The sequence below is a fragment of the Lipotes vexillifer genome, unplaced genomic scaffold, assembly GCF_000442215.2.
Source record: "Lipotes vexillifer unplaced genomic scaffold, Lipotes_vexillifer_v1.1 scaffold205, whole genome shotgun sequence".
NCBI classification, from domain to species: Eukaryota; Metazoa; Chordata; class Mammalia; order Artiodactyla; family Lipotidae; genus Lipotes; species Lipotes vexillifer.
The window spans coordinates 2,036,677-2,053,921 of NW_006781396.1; the positions used below are offsets into that span (position 1 = coordinate 2,036,677).

The following is a 17,245-nucleotide window of genomic DNA, read 5'->3' on the forward strand; positions in this document are numbered from 1 at the left end:
CCTGCTGCTCTACACCACGTGGGTTGTGGTAGCTTGTTAATGGAGCAGCCAGGGAAAACCGCTGCACCTTCCCTCCAGCGCCCCCTCCTGGACTCACGGGCCACCTCCAGGCCCCCTCCTCGGCGGCTCAGCCCCCTGCGCTCTCTGCCATCCGAGGGGCCTCATTAGCTCCCTCCTTCCTGTGCTACAGCCCTGCCCTAGAAGTCCATCCCCCGGCTCTGATGGCACCCCACGCCTGCCTGCGTCACTCCCTGACTCCAGAACACTTTCCGCTGCCAGCTGGCCATCCCGCCTGGGTGGCCTGCTGAGCCCAAGCTCCAAGCTCCCAAATCATTGGCCTTCAAGAGAACCCCCAAGACCCGAGGCCGCAAGGTTCCTCCCTCCTTTTCTCGGTGTCCTCCCTTCAAAGTTTCCTCGGTTTCCCTTTCACCCTCACCCCAGCTCCATGATTTGCCGCCCCCTCCCACCCCGCGTCCCCATCACCTGACTGCATCACCTGACTCCACTCCCCCGGGTCCCAGCTCTCTCCTCACCTTTGCTCAGCTCCCTCCTCCGCCCACAGCCCCTCACCCACAGGCCAAGCCCATTTGTCCTGTGCTTTTCTGCTTCAAAGGGCCCAGCAGCGACACCCCCTCCGCCTGTAGCCTGGCCTCCTGGTCCCTCCTTGGAGCTCCTCATGCACTGTCCCCTCTCTTTTGGCCCTTTCTCAGGCTCCAGTTTGGTTAAATGATGGGACACGTGGGGGTGAGGGAGGCTAATGGGTGCTCCCATGTAGCAGGCTGAAGAGGGGTGTTTATTCCAGACGGTACTAGGGAGCTATGGAAGGCCTCTGAGCAGCAAAACCATATGACCAGTGCCAGGTCTAGTGGGTCGCCTGGCAGGAGGGGATGGGATGAACGGAAGGGGAGGAGCGGGTGGCAGGGGCTATGCATTTATCCACTCATTCATTCATTCAAGAAATGTTAAAGGTAGTCGACCCCCAAAGCTCACTCACTTACTCAACAAGTAACGGCCGAGCCCCTGCTATCTGCCCAGCGTGTGCTGGAGCTGGGGTGCTCTAGTGAGGGAGGCAAAAAATAAGGCAGCAACAAGTTTTAAAAAAAGACTGCAAGTTATAACAAATGGGGTAAAAAGGAAAACCAAATAAGGGGGTACAATAGAGCCTCATGGGGGATTGATGTTAGAGAGGGTAGTGAGATGGTAATGTGTGAACAGAGACCCAAGGATAAACTGTGTGACGGGCGAGGAGAAAAGCTTTCTGGACAGAGGGAACAGCAGACAGCTGGCTCTGCGGCATGAAGGAGCTTGGTGTGTTCAAGCAACTGAAAAACCAGGGTGATTCTGGAATCCAGGGAGTGAGGGAGAGAGGAGGGGACCAGGCTGGGAGCATGGGCAGGGCCTGGGTGACCAGGCTGGGGCTGGAGTTTGGATGTGGGATTCTAAACAGCTGAGAAATGTGGTACCAGCACCCATTCACCAAGCCCCCACCACACGGTGCCGTTCCACGTGTTCACCACGTCTTTGCTCTCTCTATGTTGCAGAGGAGGACGCTGAGGCTCAGAGAGGTCGGGTACTTGCCCAAAGTCACACAGCTCAGACCCAGTCCTCTGTCCCCTTACTTGGCACAGTGGACAGCTTCTCTGTTTTGTCTTCAAGAGACCACTTCCGCAGCCTCCATGGAGAATCGACTGAAGGGGGCGCCCTGGGGGCCAGCGAGGCTGAGACGGTGGAGGGGAGAACTGGAGGGATTGAGGCGTTTCAGAGGTAAAATTGACAAGACTTGCTGACGGGCTGAAGGTCGGGGTGGAAAGACAGAGGGAAATAAAGGTAATGCCTCAGTTTCAGGCTTGAGCAACTCGACTGGGCAGGGGCAGGGAAGGAAGTCTGCTCCGGTGTAGTCTGAGCATGAGGATAAAATAATGAGCCCACAGTGAGATTCCACCCCCCTGAATATGGGACCACGGCGTCTAATCCTGGGACGACGGTCTTCCTCCCATGCCCTCTCCCCGCCAGCAGTCCAGCCCTGACACGTGACTGGCCCTCTACAAATGCTTATTGATTAACTCATCACTCTGCTCATATTTATTGAGCCCTATAGCTATTCACAGGGGATTCAGTCCAAGTTCCTGCTTTTGTGGAACTGATGTTCTGGTCAAGCAGGCAGCTGGCTAATGCATAAACAAATAGACAATATGTCAGGCAGTGATAAGTGTTATGAAGAGAAATTAAGCCAGGTAGGCACCTCTATAATGGATCTCACAACGCTCGTAGGGGGAGAACCACAAGGGAGCGGCTAGTCCTGGCAAAAGGCTGGCCTGGGGACAAATCTGCCCACCCTCTTTTTTGTAAATACTGGACAATAGTTGCACCCCTTTGTTTATGAATTATCCACAGTGGCTTTCACTCTACAAGGGCAGAGCTGAGTACCTGTTAAACAGGGATCCTGTGGCCCGCAAAACCTAAAACATTTACCCTCTGGCCCTTTAGAAAAAGTCTGCCAGCCTCGATCTAGTTTCTTAAATAAGGTAATGGAGCCCTAAGTTGCCCCACAAATTTGACAAAGAGTCAGAAACAATCCAGCTCTCCTGAGCCCCAGGTTTTTCCACCACGCCACCACGCAGGGTGAGCACGGAAAATGGCAGCATCACTTCCGTCAACCTTCCACCCCACCTTCGCCAGGTCCCTGATCGGGGCAAGCAGGCCTCGGATCGGCATCTTTATGTGCCCCCTACGCACCCTCAGGCTGGAACATTAGTAGGCAGGGAGATGGCTCAGAAACAGGTAGAGGGAAAGGTCAGAGAAACAGGGAGCCTGTCAGTCCACACACAGCCTCTGCGGGGCGAGAGCTGATTCAGGGCTCGGTCCCTGCTGACGCTCGGCCAGCCTGTCCTCCCTCTTCTGCAGCCTGATCATGTGGCCAGGGCAAGGAGGAAGAGGCCTTCCAAGGAAACTCCCCACCTACCCTCAGCTTCTGCAGCCGGCCGAGGGCTGACGCACATCAGCAACCCAGGCCTGACGGCTGGGGACAGGGACCGGGCCCTGTGGCATGTGCCTGAAGAGGAAGCGGTAGACAAACAACCAAAACAAAAGAAATGAGGTGGCCTGGTGGGGCTCCAGCTGCTCTCTGTAGAAGGAAACCCAGGAGAACAACCAGGAAGAGGCAGTGCTGAGCAGACCCAGCTGCACTTCCTCACCCAACATGCCCTCTCCCCTACAGGGAGGCTGTTTTTCTTTGGGGGTTCGTGTGGGCAGAAACCACAGGCTGCTACAGGCCTCAGAGGCATGCGTGCGTGCATGTGTGTGCACACGCATGAGCCTCCCAAGAGGGCCTCCCAGGTCACTGCTGCCACCACGGATCCCTCCCAGAAGATGGCCCTGTAATGAAGGCGCCCAGCAAAGACTACAGCTTGGTTCTGCTCTCCGGGTACTCGAGACGATCAATCACGTCAAGCAGACACTGGAGCACGTAAGGCCCAGGCCGCGTTCTAATCTGTCGAGGAAATCACCTCTAGATTCTAAGGATGTGTGCAGGAAGAAATAAAACCGAAGGCAGAGGGGGAGCGATAGAGAGCCTGGGAGGGCCAGGGAGCAGGGCGCAGCTGTGGACAGGGGCCCTGAGCACACAGGGAGAAAATAAAAAGAGAAGTTGAGGCCACTGAAGGCATGACTGACAGCGTTTCAGGTCGGGCTTTTTCTCTCCCTCTGCAGGACACAGCAAGAGCTAAAAACAGAAGAAAAAGCCATCACAGGTGTATTTACTGGGAATAGCATGCTGGCTGGGTCTGCAGTTAGAATCAGAGGGTGGGCAAGGGAATTAAAAAAAATTGATTCACTTTGGTTCTAATTTTTAAAAATGGTTTAGAGCAGCCATCCATGCTAGCCCAGGCCACTGGGCAGCTGGGAGGGACCTGCCCTCTCTGCCTGGTGGCCACTCACCCATGCCCTGCTCAGGAAGCCTACAGCCCCATCCTAACCTGCCTGACCCCCCAGACCACCCCCAACTTCTCCCTTCCTGGGATGACAGGGCTCAGGCAAAATCCCGCCTTAATATGCTTTCATGGTGTAAGGAAGGGTGTTTCCCTCACTTAGCACTATTCTTCAGAATTCTGCTCTTAAGAAGTAGATTGCCAAATGGAATCTAGGCACCTTTTCCATTCGGAGAGGTCTGAGTTGCACTAGGAGTGGACTTCAGGAGCGTCACGATCCATCTACACCCAGAATGGTGCTTCTCAAGGAACAGCATGTGGACAGAGGAGACCTGGATATCTGCTACCCTGCCAGCTGGCCATGTCAGGAGCACCTGGCAACAGTGCCTAGGCCCACCCCAGGGAGGAGGAGCCAGCACAGCGGAGCCTGGGTATCTGGGTGTCTGCCAAGTGCCCCAGGAAACCTGATACAGACTCAGATACCCCTGGGTTACGGCCCCCACTCTTGTCTTCACAGCCCTGTGGCATCAGCAAGTCACTTATTGCTTCACTTTCCTCCTCTGTGGGCAAAATGCATCCTTATGGCTGGACGTGAGGTGACAGGCAAATGGGTGGAGCAGGGCTTTTCAAATGACAGGTTGCAACCCTGTTCATAAAGGATATGAAATCCACTTAATGGGTCACAGCCGGAATTTTATTTCATTTTCACTTTTGCTGCCTTCTTTCCTGTTCCTCAGGATGAATCATGTGCGTGCTTTTCCAGGACCCCCTCCACTGTGCCCTGAGCCCAGGCCCTGTCTGCTCGCAGACTGCACTCAGCTATGTTTCTTCCTCTTCCTCAGCACCCACGGTCCCCTCTCCACTGGACCATTCACATGAGCACAGAAACTACCTGCTATTTCTCCTGTGTTAAAAATACAACAAACCGGGCTTCCCTGGTGGCGCAGTGGTTGAGAGTCCGCCTGCCGATGCAGGGGACACGGGTTCGTGCCCCGGTCCGGGAGGATCCCACATGCCGCGGAGCGGCTAGGCCGCTGAGCCACGGCCGCTGAGCCTGCGCGTCTGGAGCCTGTGCTCCGCAACAGGAGAGGCCACAGCAGTGAGAGGCCCGCGGACCGCCAAGAAAAAAAAAAAAAAGAAAACAACAAACCCAGAAAATCCATACCCTCTTGACCACACATCCCCTGTAACTCCCGCTCCAATCCTCCAGAAGGAAAGAGTTGCAGAGCAAAACTCCTAGAGGTATTTCCCAGGTTTGCAGTCTCCCCAGTCCCTCCCCCATCCTCTCCCTCACGGCCTCGGGTCCAGCTTCTGCCCCTACCCCCATGTCGCTGCTCCCAAGGACACCAAGGGCCCACAGGAGGTTAAATCCAAAGGCAAACTCTCCATCCTCCTCAGTCTGGGTGGCTTATAAACCATTTATAAGATCAGCATGGATGATCACTTGCTCCTCCTTGAAAACTACAATCAGAGATTTTTTTAAGTATAGATGCTGCTTCGTGAAACTGCTGTTTCCATTACAGACATGTACGTTCTGCCAGATGAAATGTGTATTCTGAAAACATCTGGAAAGGCTGATATGGAGCCCAGGGTTAAGGGCATGGACAATGTGGGTTCAGATGGCCCGGCCTGAGTCACTGACTTTGTGCCTGGGAACAAATAACCTGTATTTTTTGAGCTTTGGTTCCCTTCTTTGTAAAACGGGTATAATAATACCTATCCCTGAGGGCTGTAGTAAGGAGCAAAAGAGATAAGGAAAAGAGAGCTTCTGGCACACAGTAGGTTGCTTAATAAATATCGTGGAATTAATAAACAAATCAGAGCCCTCAGTGCAGTGCTGGCACAGGGCGAGGGTTTGGTAAAGGCGGTGAATGTTAGGAGGATTCGGCTCATCCCTCACAGCACAGCTACCGTGTAGGAGATGCGCAGCAAATGCCATACTTCCCTCCCGGCGACATCTGGGGCACTCTGTACATGCTGCGGACGCTCCGTGGTGGGTCTGTGTTCAGAGCACCCAGGGTCCACGGAGCCTGGCCCCAAGCCACACAGCAGGGGAGGGCACCGCTAGGACTGGGGCTGAAGGAAGTCCTTCTGTCACCCTCTGGGCTGCTCCCAGCTACCCTCCAGTCCCACGAGACAGACAGACCCAGCTTCCTCCCAGGTACAGAGCTTTTACAAAATCAACTACCCAGGGCTCTTAAAACTCCAGGAGCAGGTCACAGTCCACTCGCTGATCCAGCACAGAGAGGGTCCTGGCTGGTCCTGGCAGTGACAGCAGCCCAGGAGAGCAGAGGCCGGGACTGTCTCCATTTCCCTGTCCTCCGTTCTCATGGCTTCACTTGCTCTGGCCTGTGTTACCCTAGGGGCTATAGGACATCCACTTCGGGGCCCAGTCGGCCCTACTGCTCCTTTTTCAGGAGGCTGGCAAACAAGGAGGAAGAGGAAGGTGGCTATGGAACCCCTCAGCTCACACTGAGCGTGTGCCCAGAGGAAGGGCTGAAGTCTCTTTCCAGGCTGTCAGGCATCAGGGGACAGCAGAGTCACGTTGAGGAATTAAGCCCAAAGCATTTAGGTCAAGCGAGCACCAGACCCTCCATCCAGTCAGAGAAGGACCCTATGGGGCTCCTGGGCACAGAAGCCCTTCTGTACCCCCGTTTTTGTAAGGAACAGACCCCAGCCTCCATGACCTTCCCTGAGTTCCAAAGGGCAGTTGCTAATCAGGGAAGACAGGAGAGGCAAAGACAAGGGAGGGGCAGCCAAGAAACAACAGCGCAGCCCTGGGGCGGGGCCCTGGCCTCAAGGGATATACACAACAGTGTCTTTAAGCTCTTTATAGAGTTAAAAACCAACAAATGGAAGATGTCAGCATTCTTCATACCAGAGAAGCTCATCAAGAAGATTACCTGAGGGCTTCCCTGGTGGCACAGTGGTTGACATGGGTTCGTGCCCCGGTCCGGGAAGATCCCACATGCCACGGAGCGGCTGGGCCCGTGAGCCATGGCCGCTGAGCCTGCGTTTCCGGAGCCTGTGCTCCACAATTGGAGCGGCCACAGCAGTGAGAGGCCCACGTACCACAAAAAAAAAAAAAAAAAAAAAGAGGATTACCTGAGACCCGGATTAGGGGAGTGCAGGCCCTGCACACACCCTGATCTTATCAGCAACCCCACCCTTGAATCGTTGCTATAAAACTCCTCACCAAATCCTCCAGGTTGGGACACATAGCTTTTCAGGACAGGAGCCCACTGTGTCCCCCTTTGCCTGGCAAAGCAATAAAGCTATTCTTTTCTACATTACCCAAAACTCTGTCTCTGAGATTTGATTTGGCACCGGTGCAAAAAAGGCTGAGCTTTTGGCATCACCATCTCCATTTGTAAGGGTCCCAGAGAGGACCCCACACTCTCTGAAGACCAGGTTAAGGAAAACCATTCCTCGGACTTCCAGTAGGGAGCCTGCTCTCATTCTCCCCTCCACTGCCAGCTTTGACCACTTGCACTGCAGGAAGTCCTTCTAGAGGGCTCACCTAAGTCTCTCATGATGTAGCCTAAGCCCATTCAATGGACGCTCTGGTAGAGGCAGAAGACAGCTATTCATTACCCCCACCTGCTAACCTTTCTCTTGGATCATGTGGCTGCGTGTTAGCCTCACCTTAAGGCTTAAGAATGCTTCTTCCCAGAGCTTAAAAATGCTTCTGCCCAGGCCCCTCCTTCAATGTCACCAGAATCAGGTGGGTGGGGCAGGCGGGTAGGTTTTCACAACTCTCCGGGCGATTCTACTGTACAGCCAGAGCGGAGGACGCTAGGGGAGATGGAGAGGTCGGAGTACGCCGGTTACCAGCACAGGCTCCGCTGACCTCCAGACTGGTCCACAGCCCAGTTCTGTCACTTGCTAGTCAGTGACCTTGGGTCAGTGTCTCCAAATCTGTGAGGCTCAGTTTCTCCATCTGAAAACTGGGGCTACAGCACATAACTCACCAGGTCATCCTGCAGATGAAATAAGATGGTGGGTCCAAGGGCGGCAGGTACAGGCTGTGTGGCGGGGACTTTGTAAAATCAACAGGTCGTTACCAAGACCTCTGATAATCTGTCCTTCTCTAAACTAGTTCATCCTGGCTGCTTTTAGCCCTTCTCCTTGAATTGGGATGTCTGCCCTTAGTGGTAAGAATAGCTCCCAAGTCATGCTATCCTGCTTCTTTGTGGGGCTGAGGGGTTGGGCCAGGACAAAGGTGCCATAAATGAGAAGGTGCTCAGAGACTTTCTGAACCAGATCAACCTGGATCCCTTCCCTATCTAGGAATCCCACTTCATATCTCTGCTAACCCACCTGAAACGTCAGAACTCCTTTGGTGGTGGCCACTGTGACCCCCAGATCTTCTGCTCCCTTGTAAAACCATGCCATCCCTATCTTGGATTGGGGTGATGGGGCTTTCTTCCCCAGCCATATAATAACTAAAGCAACAAATATTTATCATGTGCAACTCTGTGCTGGGGGCACAGGGATGTAGAATAAGAGAACTGTATTCACTATTCCCAAAGAGCAAACGGTTTGGCGGGGGAGGCATTCTCATCTTTGAAAAGGGTACTGTCACCACGGATAATAGCAGTTCCTACCTCACAGGGTGCTGGGGGTTAAATTAGTTAATGCAGGCAAAGTGCTGAGAGTGTTGCTACCCCACAATAAGTCCTCAATACCGTGAGCTGTGGGGTGAGGACCTGATGGGGAAGTACGTCAGGCTCTGGGGACCCAGATGAGGAGCTCGTGGCTCAGAAGGGTGGAGGCAGGGGAGGTTCCCAGGAGTAACAGACACACCTACCTCCTGCCCCACTCCCTGGTCTGGGCCCCTGGGGCGCCTCTGCTCAGGGGATGGCAACAGATGGCCAGGCCCGGGTCCTGGCCCCGCTGACACCAAGTCGGACTGTGGGTCCCACCCACGACCTGGCCATTTCCCGCAGTCCCCTCAGAGAGGAGCCCTGGGCAGGCCAAGGCGAATGGGAAGAATGCGTGGGCAGGGGCCGTGGAGGCCTCGTGGCAGGGGATGACCGGGAGAAGGTGTCATCACCACCTTCTCTGGGGCAGAAAGGGGATGTGTGTCCGCCTTATAGTCCCTGGCCCAGCGGCAGCGCTACAGGCTTGCAGGAGAGGCCAAGGAGGCCCCCCCACAGAATCAGGGATGGTTTACGAACCCCAGAGCCAGGGGAGGATTGGGGTGGGGGGCAGGGGGATGTGGGAGAGGTGGTGTGGGGAAGGGATCAGGGATGCTGACAGCTTGGAAGCTGGGTCCAGAATCCAAGGGTACAGCTAAGGCACCTGGGCTTCCAGGGTGGAAAAGGGAGGCCAGACCAGGGTCAGGCTCTCCACAGGAAGAAAGATAATAGGGTTTGGCCAAATCAGGGTGTGGGGTGGCCTCTGTCTCCAGGACAGTCCCCTCTGCACTACCCTCTGAGCAGGACAAATTCTGAAGTCATCTATCCACCTAAATTCCCCATAAAATTGTTTACAGCCCTTCCTAGCTATGTCATTAGGGGCAGGCTATCGAACCTCTCTGAGCCTCTGGCTTTTTGCCTGAAAAAAACCCCAAAAACAGGGTTAATGAGAGACAGTGTGTTTAACACCCTTGCCAGCATGGTGGCCCAGAGTCAGGCTCAGCAGATGGTTCCCCAAAGCACCGTCTTTTCCTATCAATTCTTCCTCATTTATGCTCTAATTTTTTTGGCTCTGGGCCCACAGTCTTGTGGTGAGTTTATTCAAAGTTCTTATTCCAGAGAACAGAGACAAGGGGGTAGGTGAGCCTGAGAATGCCTTCTAAACCACCCCAAGGGTGTTCCAGGCAGAAGAAAATGATCCTGAGAAGGGGGGTGACCTTGAAAGTGACATAACTGGGGAGGGGGTCTGTGCAAACACCCCTACGGAGTCAAACTCCCCACCCAATGGTATCCATCCCTGGGAAATATAAAAAGGAAGTATGGAGAACAACCAACATCCAGACCCACAGCTAACTGAGTTGCAGGTGGTGGCTGGAGACAGACCCATTTGACTCTCCCCCGCTCGCTCCCCCCAGAGTAGCCCTCAGGTGACAGCACAGACCAGCTGCCTCTCGCAGGGAAATCAGGAAGAGAGGGGGAAAGAACTGGGGAGGCGGGTGGCAGGAATGAGGAATTAGGCAAAGAAAAATGGCCCACAAAATGCAGAAACACCCCAGCATGCTTGCTTCCCAAACCTGGCCCATGAATCGAGGGGTGACAGGTCTCTCATCTCCGATGCCAAGAGCCAGGAGCTCCGGGCAGCCACAGGTGCTACGTCTGCACCTGCCAGCACTTGGAAAGAGGCAATAAAGCATAGCAGCAGGGCCTGGAATGCTAAGTGCCTGCAGCTGGGAAGGGACTGCCTTGCAGCAAGAGCCGCTCACGGCACACCTCCACTGGGCGAGGGCCACTCCCAGAGACTGGACTGCACATCGTCGCCTGCCCTGGGCAGCCCGCTGCTGGGGCCAGGGCAGCGGGCAGAAGAGGAGGCAGGACAGGTGCACGTGGAATGTAGCCCTGGGGGCCACCCAAGGCTGGGTGCTGGCCCAGACAGACAGGGATCTTCTGGATGAAGCCCAAGTGAGCTGGCTGATTTACGGAGGCTGGCAGAAAGCTGGGACGCTTGAGTCACTGGTAAATAAAAGTGGATCATAAAGCACCCTGGCTAAGCCAGACGTCTGGAAATACACCAGGGCCATATGCAGCTCAGAAGTGTGGCCCCATCCCTCGAAGGATAATAACAATAATGTTTATACAGAACTCACAGTAGTGGTGCCAGACCCTGTTCTAAGTGCTTTGTATGCCTATTAATTTACTTAATCCTCACAACAACCCTAAGAAGTTGGTGGATGTATTATCCTCCTGTTATATACCTGCAAGATGAGGCAGCACCGAGAGGCCAGGGAGCTAAGAACAGGGGCAGGGTTTGAACCCATGCAGTCTGTTTCCAAAAGCCCTGCCCTAGCCAGTGCTTCCCAAACTCTACCATGCCTGCCAGTCACCAGGGTGGCGTGTTGGCAGCTCCTGACTCAGTCAGTCTGGGGGCCTGTGACTCTGCATCACTAACACACTCCCAGTGATGCCTGGTCCCAAGACCACGCCTTGGGTAGGATGCTCTAAATTACTATACTAGGTTCCGTGACAGCCCTTCACTGCAGAAATGAGTTTATGCACACTGCTCTGGCCTCTGGAGGCGTGTGTGAATTCCTCAGTTAACAGGGAGAGGCCCTCACAGGGTGTCAGAATCAAGGGGCTGGGGCTGGAGGAGGGAGTGTGAAGTCTTAAAATGCCCATGTCCACACCTCACCTCGGCCTTATTCAATCAGAATCTCTGGGGTAGGGCCCAGATTGGAATTTTTAATAAGCTCCCTGGGTGATTCCACTGCATAGCCATGGTACAGCCCTTCCAGACAGACTCATTGAAAGTTCCGTGGGGTTAGGTCAGGGATTTCAAAGGTGCTCTCAGAAAAGGGGTGGTGAGCCAACTCCTAGGCCAGTTGATGGGTATGGCTAGGGTCTGCTGGGGTATCCTCTTCTTGTCCCCTGGGGCACCCCTGGAGGAGAGGGGCAGCTGGCAACCCCCAGCCTGGCATGCCTTTAGAGCACCCTGCTTCCTTCATCCATGAGCTTTCAAGAGAGAGCAGGCCCTGCCCTAGATCAGCTGGGGAAACTGAGGCTCCTGACAAAGTAACCACACTGGGCCCTCTTCTCCACTAAACGTGGACCTTAGCCCCCATCCTGTCTCCACCTGCCAGCTCAGTCTTACCAACAATCCTGCGAAGTCAGTTTATGGAGAATCCCCCCACCCTTGACATCTTATCACCCTCGAGATCTGATCAAGTTCTTCATCCCCCACCCTTGGCATCTATGTCATTGGCCTGCCTTTACCAAGAATCCCCCTACCCTTCGTTGTAAATTAACTATCCTTCAACGTTAAAAAAAGAAATAATTCTCAAATGCTATAGCTACTTTCCAAGTAAGGTTAGTGACAACTTTTATACTAAACCAAATTATAATGAAACCTTACTTTATGAGAAAAAAAAATCCCTCTACCCTGACGATTCCTCTTAGTAATGTTCCAACCACTGACCCCCTCACTTTGCTCCTTAGCTATAAAACCCCACTTGTCCTTGCAGTATTTGGAGCTGAGCCCAATCTCTCTCCCTTACTGCAACAGTCTTGAGTAAAGGTTTCCTTACCACTTTAACAAGCAGCAGAATAATTTTTTCTTTAACACTCTCCCTGCCCGTGGGAAAAGTCACCCCACAAAATGAGCAGCCCCAGGTGGAGAGAGAGGGCTTGATGCCACTGCCAACCAAACTGAGACTCCTCACCTTGACATTCAAGGCCCAAGCAAAGCCTTCAAGGCCCAGGAAATTATCTCAAGCCTTATTTCTCTCTTATGTGCACCCCACATATAGCAAAACCAGATGCTACACTGTTCCTCATAGACATCTGAACTTTCCCCCCAACCTGCCATAGCTCAGAGTTTTCCTTCCACCTGGAATGTCTCCTCCCCATTCTTCTAAGTTGCAGAGATCTCTCCCCTAATGACAAGACTACTTACGCCCAGTCTTCAATTCCCCATCTTCCATAACTACACAAACTCCTATCTGAGCTGGGTACATGGTTCTCTGGGATAAAGACAACACTTAAAGACTACACTTCCCAGCCTCCTTTGCAGTGCTGTGGTAACATGACTGACCAATGCGATATGAGCAAAAGCAATGTGTTTTACTTCCCAGAGTGTTTATGTCTTATAACTGTCCTTTACCTCTTCCTATTTGATGTAATGGAACTCCAACAGCCATCTTAGACTATGAAGTGATCTTGAACACGGAAGCTACACATGGCGTAGTAACTAGGTTCCTGCAAACATGGAACATCACACTAGCATTGGGCTGGCCCCCTCCAGACTTGCACATGAGAGAAAAATGACCTTCTACCTTGTGGTAGCCACTGCTCTTGTGGAATTTTCTGCAACTCACAGCTGAACTTAGCACTATTATAACCACCCTTTCAAACTCCTGGAGGCATGGACTCTGGATTCTTGGTTACCATACCACACTGCACTGAATCATCATTTGCATCTTCTCCCCAAGTTAAATACTAAGCAATGTGAAGGCGGGGACTGTTGTCTTATCCATTTCCATCTTCCCCTGCCACGTGAAGCATGCGGCCTCATATACAACACAGAGCATGTTTTAGGGCTGAAGTGAATTCCATCTACGTCCTATACTCCACACAGCTTCCCAATTTGCATCCATACCCTTAGGACGCTGCAAGCCTCCCTGGAAGGGTGCACCCAAATGAAGTCGCCCTTCACCGCCTCCCAGGAGGAACACGCCTTACCAGGATGTCCGAGCCCTTAGGCTCCTCCAGTGTCGCTGGGCTGGAACAGTTGCTGAGTTTGAATATCCAGTACTCCTGGGCCGTGACAAAGAAGTTCCATGGCAGCAGGCCACCGATGCCCAAGCTGAAGAAGATGATGTAGGTGCCACTGAAGCGGTCCTTGGGCCTCTGCGGGCCGGGCGGCGGGCGGTCCAGCAGCTTCTCAAGCAGTGCTTCTTGGTCAGCTCGGAGAGAGCTGCCTGCAGTTCTGTAGGTGGAGTTGGAGCTTTGATGAAAGTCATCCTCTGAGACGATGGCCACTGTTGGAGCAGAGAGAGAAGCAGAGATGGGGCAGGTGATAAGAAGCTGAGGCCGGGACTCGCCCATCCTACAGAGAGGACTATGTCCCCACTCTGAGGTCTACAGGGCCACCAAGGCTTCAGGGTCACCGAGAGCTTCAGGATTAAGGATTAGGGAGAAGGACAAGATGTCACACTGTAAGTGACCTCAGGTTCCCCCCAGTCCATACAAGGGCAAGAGAGCAGCAAATAACTGTGGGGCAGCTGGGAGTAAGGCAATGCGGCATGGTGGGGCCTGTGGCAATCAATCTGCAAGGGCAAATCTGGTCTCAAGGCATCGAACTTTCTAAGCAGCCGTAACGAAAGGAATCAGGACCCCTGACGAGCACACGGTGCTCTCTAAACTCCTCAACTTCATGTGAGAAAAGTAAGGAGCAGAAGTGTGCAGAATATGGTACTATTTGTGCAAAAAAGCAGGGATGGGGTAGATGGGAAGGAGAAAATACACATATCCTCTGGAAGGACACACACAAAATTTCAAACAGTGGTTGCCTCTGAGGTGGGAGGCTAGGGATGGGGAGGGTGGGGACTTCACTGCATACTCTTCTGCGCCTCTCGAATTCTGAACTTTGTGAATGTATTATCTATTCAAAAATAAAATTATAAATAAAAATAAAGCCATTCAAATTAAATAATATTAAAAAAAAAAAAAAAAAAAAAAAAAAAAAAAAAAAAAAAAAAAAAACACCTCATGGTGTCTAGCGCTGCCCCCAGAAGCTGGTTTGAAACATCTAATAGTCCACTCTCTCTCATTTCATTTGTGGGGAAACCGAGGTCCAAAGAACGGGTCACAAACCAGGCCAATGGCCAAGCCTGAGCTTGCAGCTCCGGCCTGGGTCCCCACCTCTGTTCATCACATCCCACCACGAGACAGCAACTCCCCATTTGTGGTAGCAGCTAAGACAAATGGAAGATTCCAGGTTGCCAGTAACAACTGTGTACACGGCCTTGGGCAAGTCACCATGCTCTGAGCCTCACCTTCCCCATCCCCATCCGCAAACCCAGGGAAGCCTTTTTCCAATGGTTTTTGTAAACTGCCAACTGGCTGGCAATGCTGACAAAAGTCAGCATCTTCCCTGCCATCCTGGGCTTGTCACCTGGCTGGCTGGCTGCGGAGTTTGGCTGCAAGGTAACATGCCTACTTCTATGCCCTATATAGCACATAGGCCATGGCAGCAGCTTGATAAATGGGAAATATTTCCATAAAGCTGAGGATGGGATACTCTGTAGTCCGTTCTGCAATAAACAAATCAATGCATCTCGGCTCACACAGGAGTCTGAGCCTTAACTCAGAGCATCAAGCCAGGCCAGGTGAGATGGGAACATTCTGTCACAGAGGTACAGAGCCTTATCAGGCTCTGCTACTATTTCAGGAGAGCCTCACATTTCCCGGAATTAGGCAGGACAGAAATTATTATCTCCTTTTTATCAGAAGCAAAGGATGAGGACTTAAAGTCACTTGATTTGTCCCACATTCAAACAGTAAGAATTCCCAATAGTTAGTACTCATGCATGTCAAGGTCTGTACCTAGCACTTGAGGCTGACAACAGCCCAGTACAGTAGGTAGTACTCTAAGACCCATTTCACAGGTGAAGAGTGAGCCTCAAAGAGGTTGAGTAATTTGCCCAAAGTCACACAGTAAGAGTAAGGTTACATAGCCAAGCAGTCTGAGCCCATGTGGACTCCATGGCGTCCCTGGGAGGCAGGTGGCTGGCAACGTGCACCCTTGTCTGCTGGCTCCTGGTCAGTGAGTTGTGAGCAGCGGTGAAGGCAGCACTGCAGGGCACCCTCATCAATGCTTGCTGAATGAATGGACTCTGGAATGAATGGAATGAATGGGGGCAGCCAGGATGGTTTCCCCTGCTGGGGCAGCATATACCCTGCAGCAGGCAGGCAGGAGGATGCCGGATACCCAGAGCATCCGAGTCAGCAAGTCTATTTTAAACTCCCCTGGTTGAGCAGAGCCCTTTCCCAGCTTTGCTCACAGGGAGCTCAGCACTAACCAGACAGTGTAGCCACACATGCACATGCGTGCACACACACACACACACACACACACACACACACACACACACACACACCATTTCTAAATTAGTGTTTAAAATGTAAAAATTATGACCCACATAGGACAACAGACAAAGACCAAGTGGTTCCTTCCAGATGCTCCAGCTCCAAGGGTGGGTGCAGGGGCCAAAAGCTCGGTCACCCAGGCCACACTCTGCCAGAGTCCATTCTCAGCTCCAGGCATCTATTTGTCCAGGACCATTCAGCCTTGACAAAGCTTCTGAAGGAGCCTGGAATTTCCTCTCACCCAGGTCACAGGCCAAGGCACTGGAGTGAGCAAAGTCTTATTACTCTTTACGAAAACTAGTTTCTGGCTTTTGGATTAAAAAGAAAGGTAAGGAAGAGCCTCGGCTGGTGGGCTGGCTGTGGCCTGGAGTGTGTTCCTCAGACACCTGCAGGAGCTGGTTGGGCTCAGCCCTGCTCCAGTCCTGGGTGACCTGGGGCAAGGGGCAGCCCCTGCACAAAGCAGCAGAAACTCGCGGGGCCTGGAGTCATTGCAGGCCATCCTCCGGGTCTGGGTGCTGGTTTCCAGGACGTTTCTTACTGACTCTGGCTAAGTCAATCTCGCCTCTGTGTCTCTATTTCCTCACCTATGAAATGGGGGCAGGGGGGGCTGATGAAGCTAACCTACGGAAAGCACTGCTGGGAAACACACGATGCCACCCAGAGGCCATGGCAGAATCTGCCTTGGGGTTGTGGACACCCTCAGCCTCAGGCTTCCCAGTTTGGACAGTCAGCCACCTTTTGGATACTCTGGGCTGACCTGTCCATCCCCAGGCCCCCCATATCCAGGCGGTGAGGTCCCAGTCTCAGGAAATCCATGCGGAGGAGGGCAGAGAATCTGGGGGAGAAAGAAGATAGAGACCCAGAAAGAAGGAAAGTGAGAGGAAAGTAGGGGGAGGAGGAGAGAGCAGAGAGGAAGGGGAGGGACGCTGGGGAGGGTGGTCACAGCGAGAAGCGCCAAGACAGAGGCCAGGGTCCTGAGGCTCCCGTGGAGCCCCCCAGGAGGGCCGCGGCGGGAGGCCGCCGACTGCGCGAGCCCAGTGGGCGACCGAGGGCCTGAAGAGCTGGGCGGGGGCCAGACCCGCGCCCGACAGCCGGCCCGCACTTACTGTCGCCGCCGCGTCGCCGCCACCGCCTCTCCGCTTACCTCGGCCACTACGACGACTCGGGGCTCTGCGGGGCCGCAGGCCGGGCTCCGCCTCCAGGCGCCGCCCCGCCCACCACCGCCGGCGCTTCCCGGTTTGCAAACCTTTCTACTTCCGGTGCTCCCTGCGCTGCCGCCCCATTTCACAGGTGGAGAGAGTGAGGCGCCGGGCCGCCAGGTGCACTGCGCAGGCGGGTGTGCGAGCGCTCCGTGAGCCGGCTCTCGGTGCTGCCGCAGCTGCTTCTCCACCGTGGAGCCCGACCCCATCATTTCCCAGAGCCCTGCTCCCCAGAACGCGGAAGAGCTCTCCACCTGCCCCCAGACTCCTGCAGAGTGTCACCCGCTCCTCCCTGATCCCCTGCTGTTCCCCGCACCACCACCACCCCCCCCCGCGCCCC

General features: G+C 53.7%; 1 protein-coding gene across 1 annotated transcript in view; it reads right to left on the minus strand.

Annotated features, from left to right (window-relative positions):
• The window catches only part of SLC29A3 (solute carrier family 29 member 3), a 42,651-nt gene extending 25,819 nt beyond the window's left edge, over positions 1 to 16,832 (minus strand). The window contains exons 1-2 of the mRNA XM_007454692.1: positions 16,813 to 16,832; positions 13,298 to 13,596 (exon numbers count right to left, since the gene is read on the minus strand). Coding sequence (XP_007454754.1) covers positions 13,298 to 13,596; position 16,813 — 300 coding nt within the window. The 5' untranslated portion in view covers positions 16,814 to 16,832. The remainder of the gene's footprint in view (positions 1 to 13,297; positions 13,597 to 16,812) is intronic.
• Between the last annotated feature and the right edge of the window lie 413 nt (positions 16,833 to 17,245).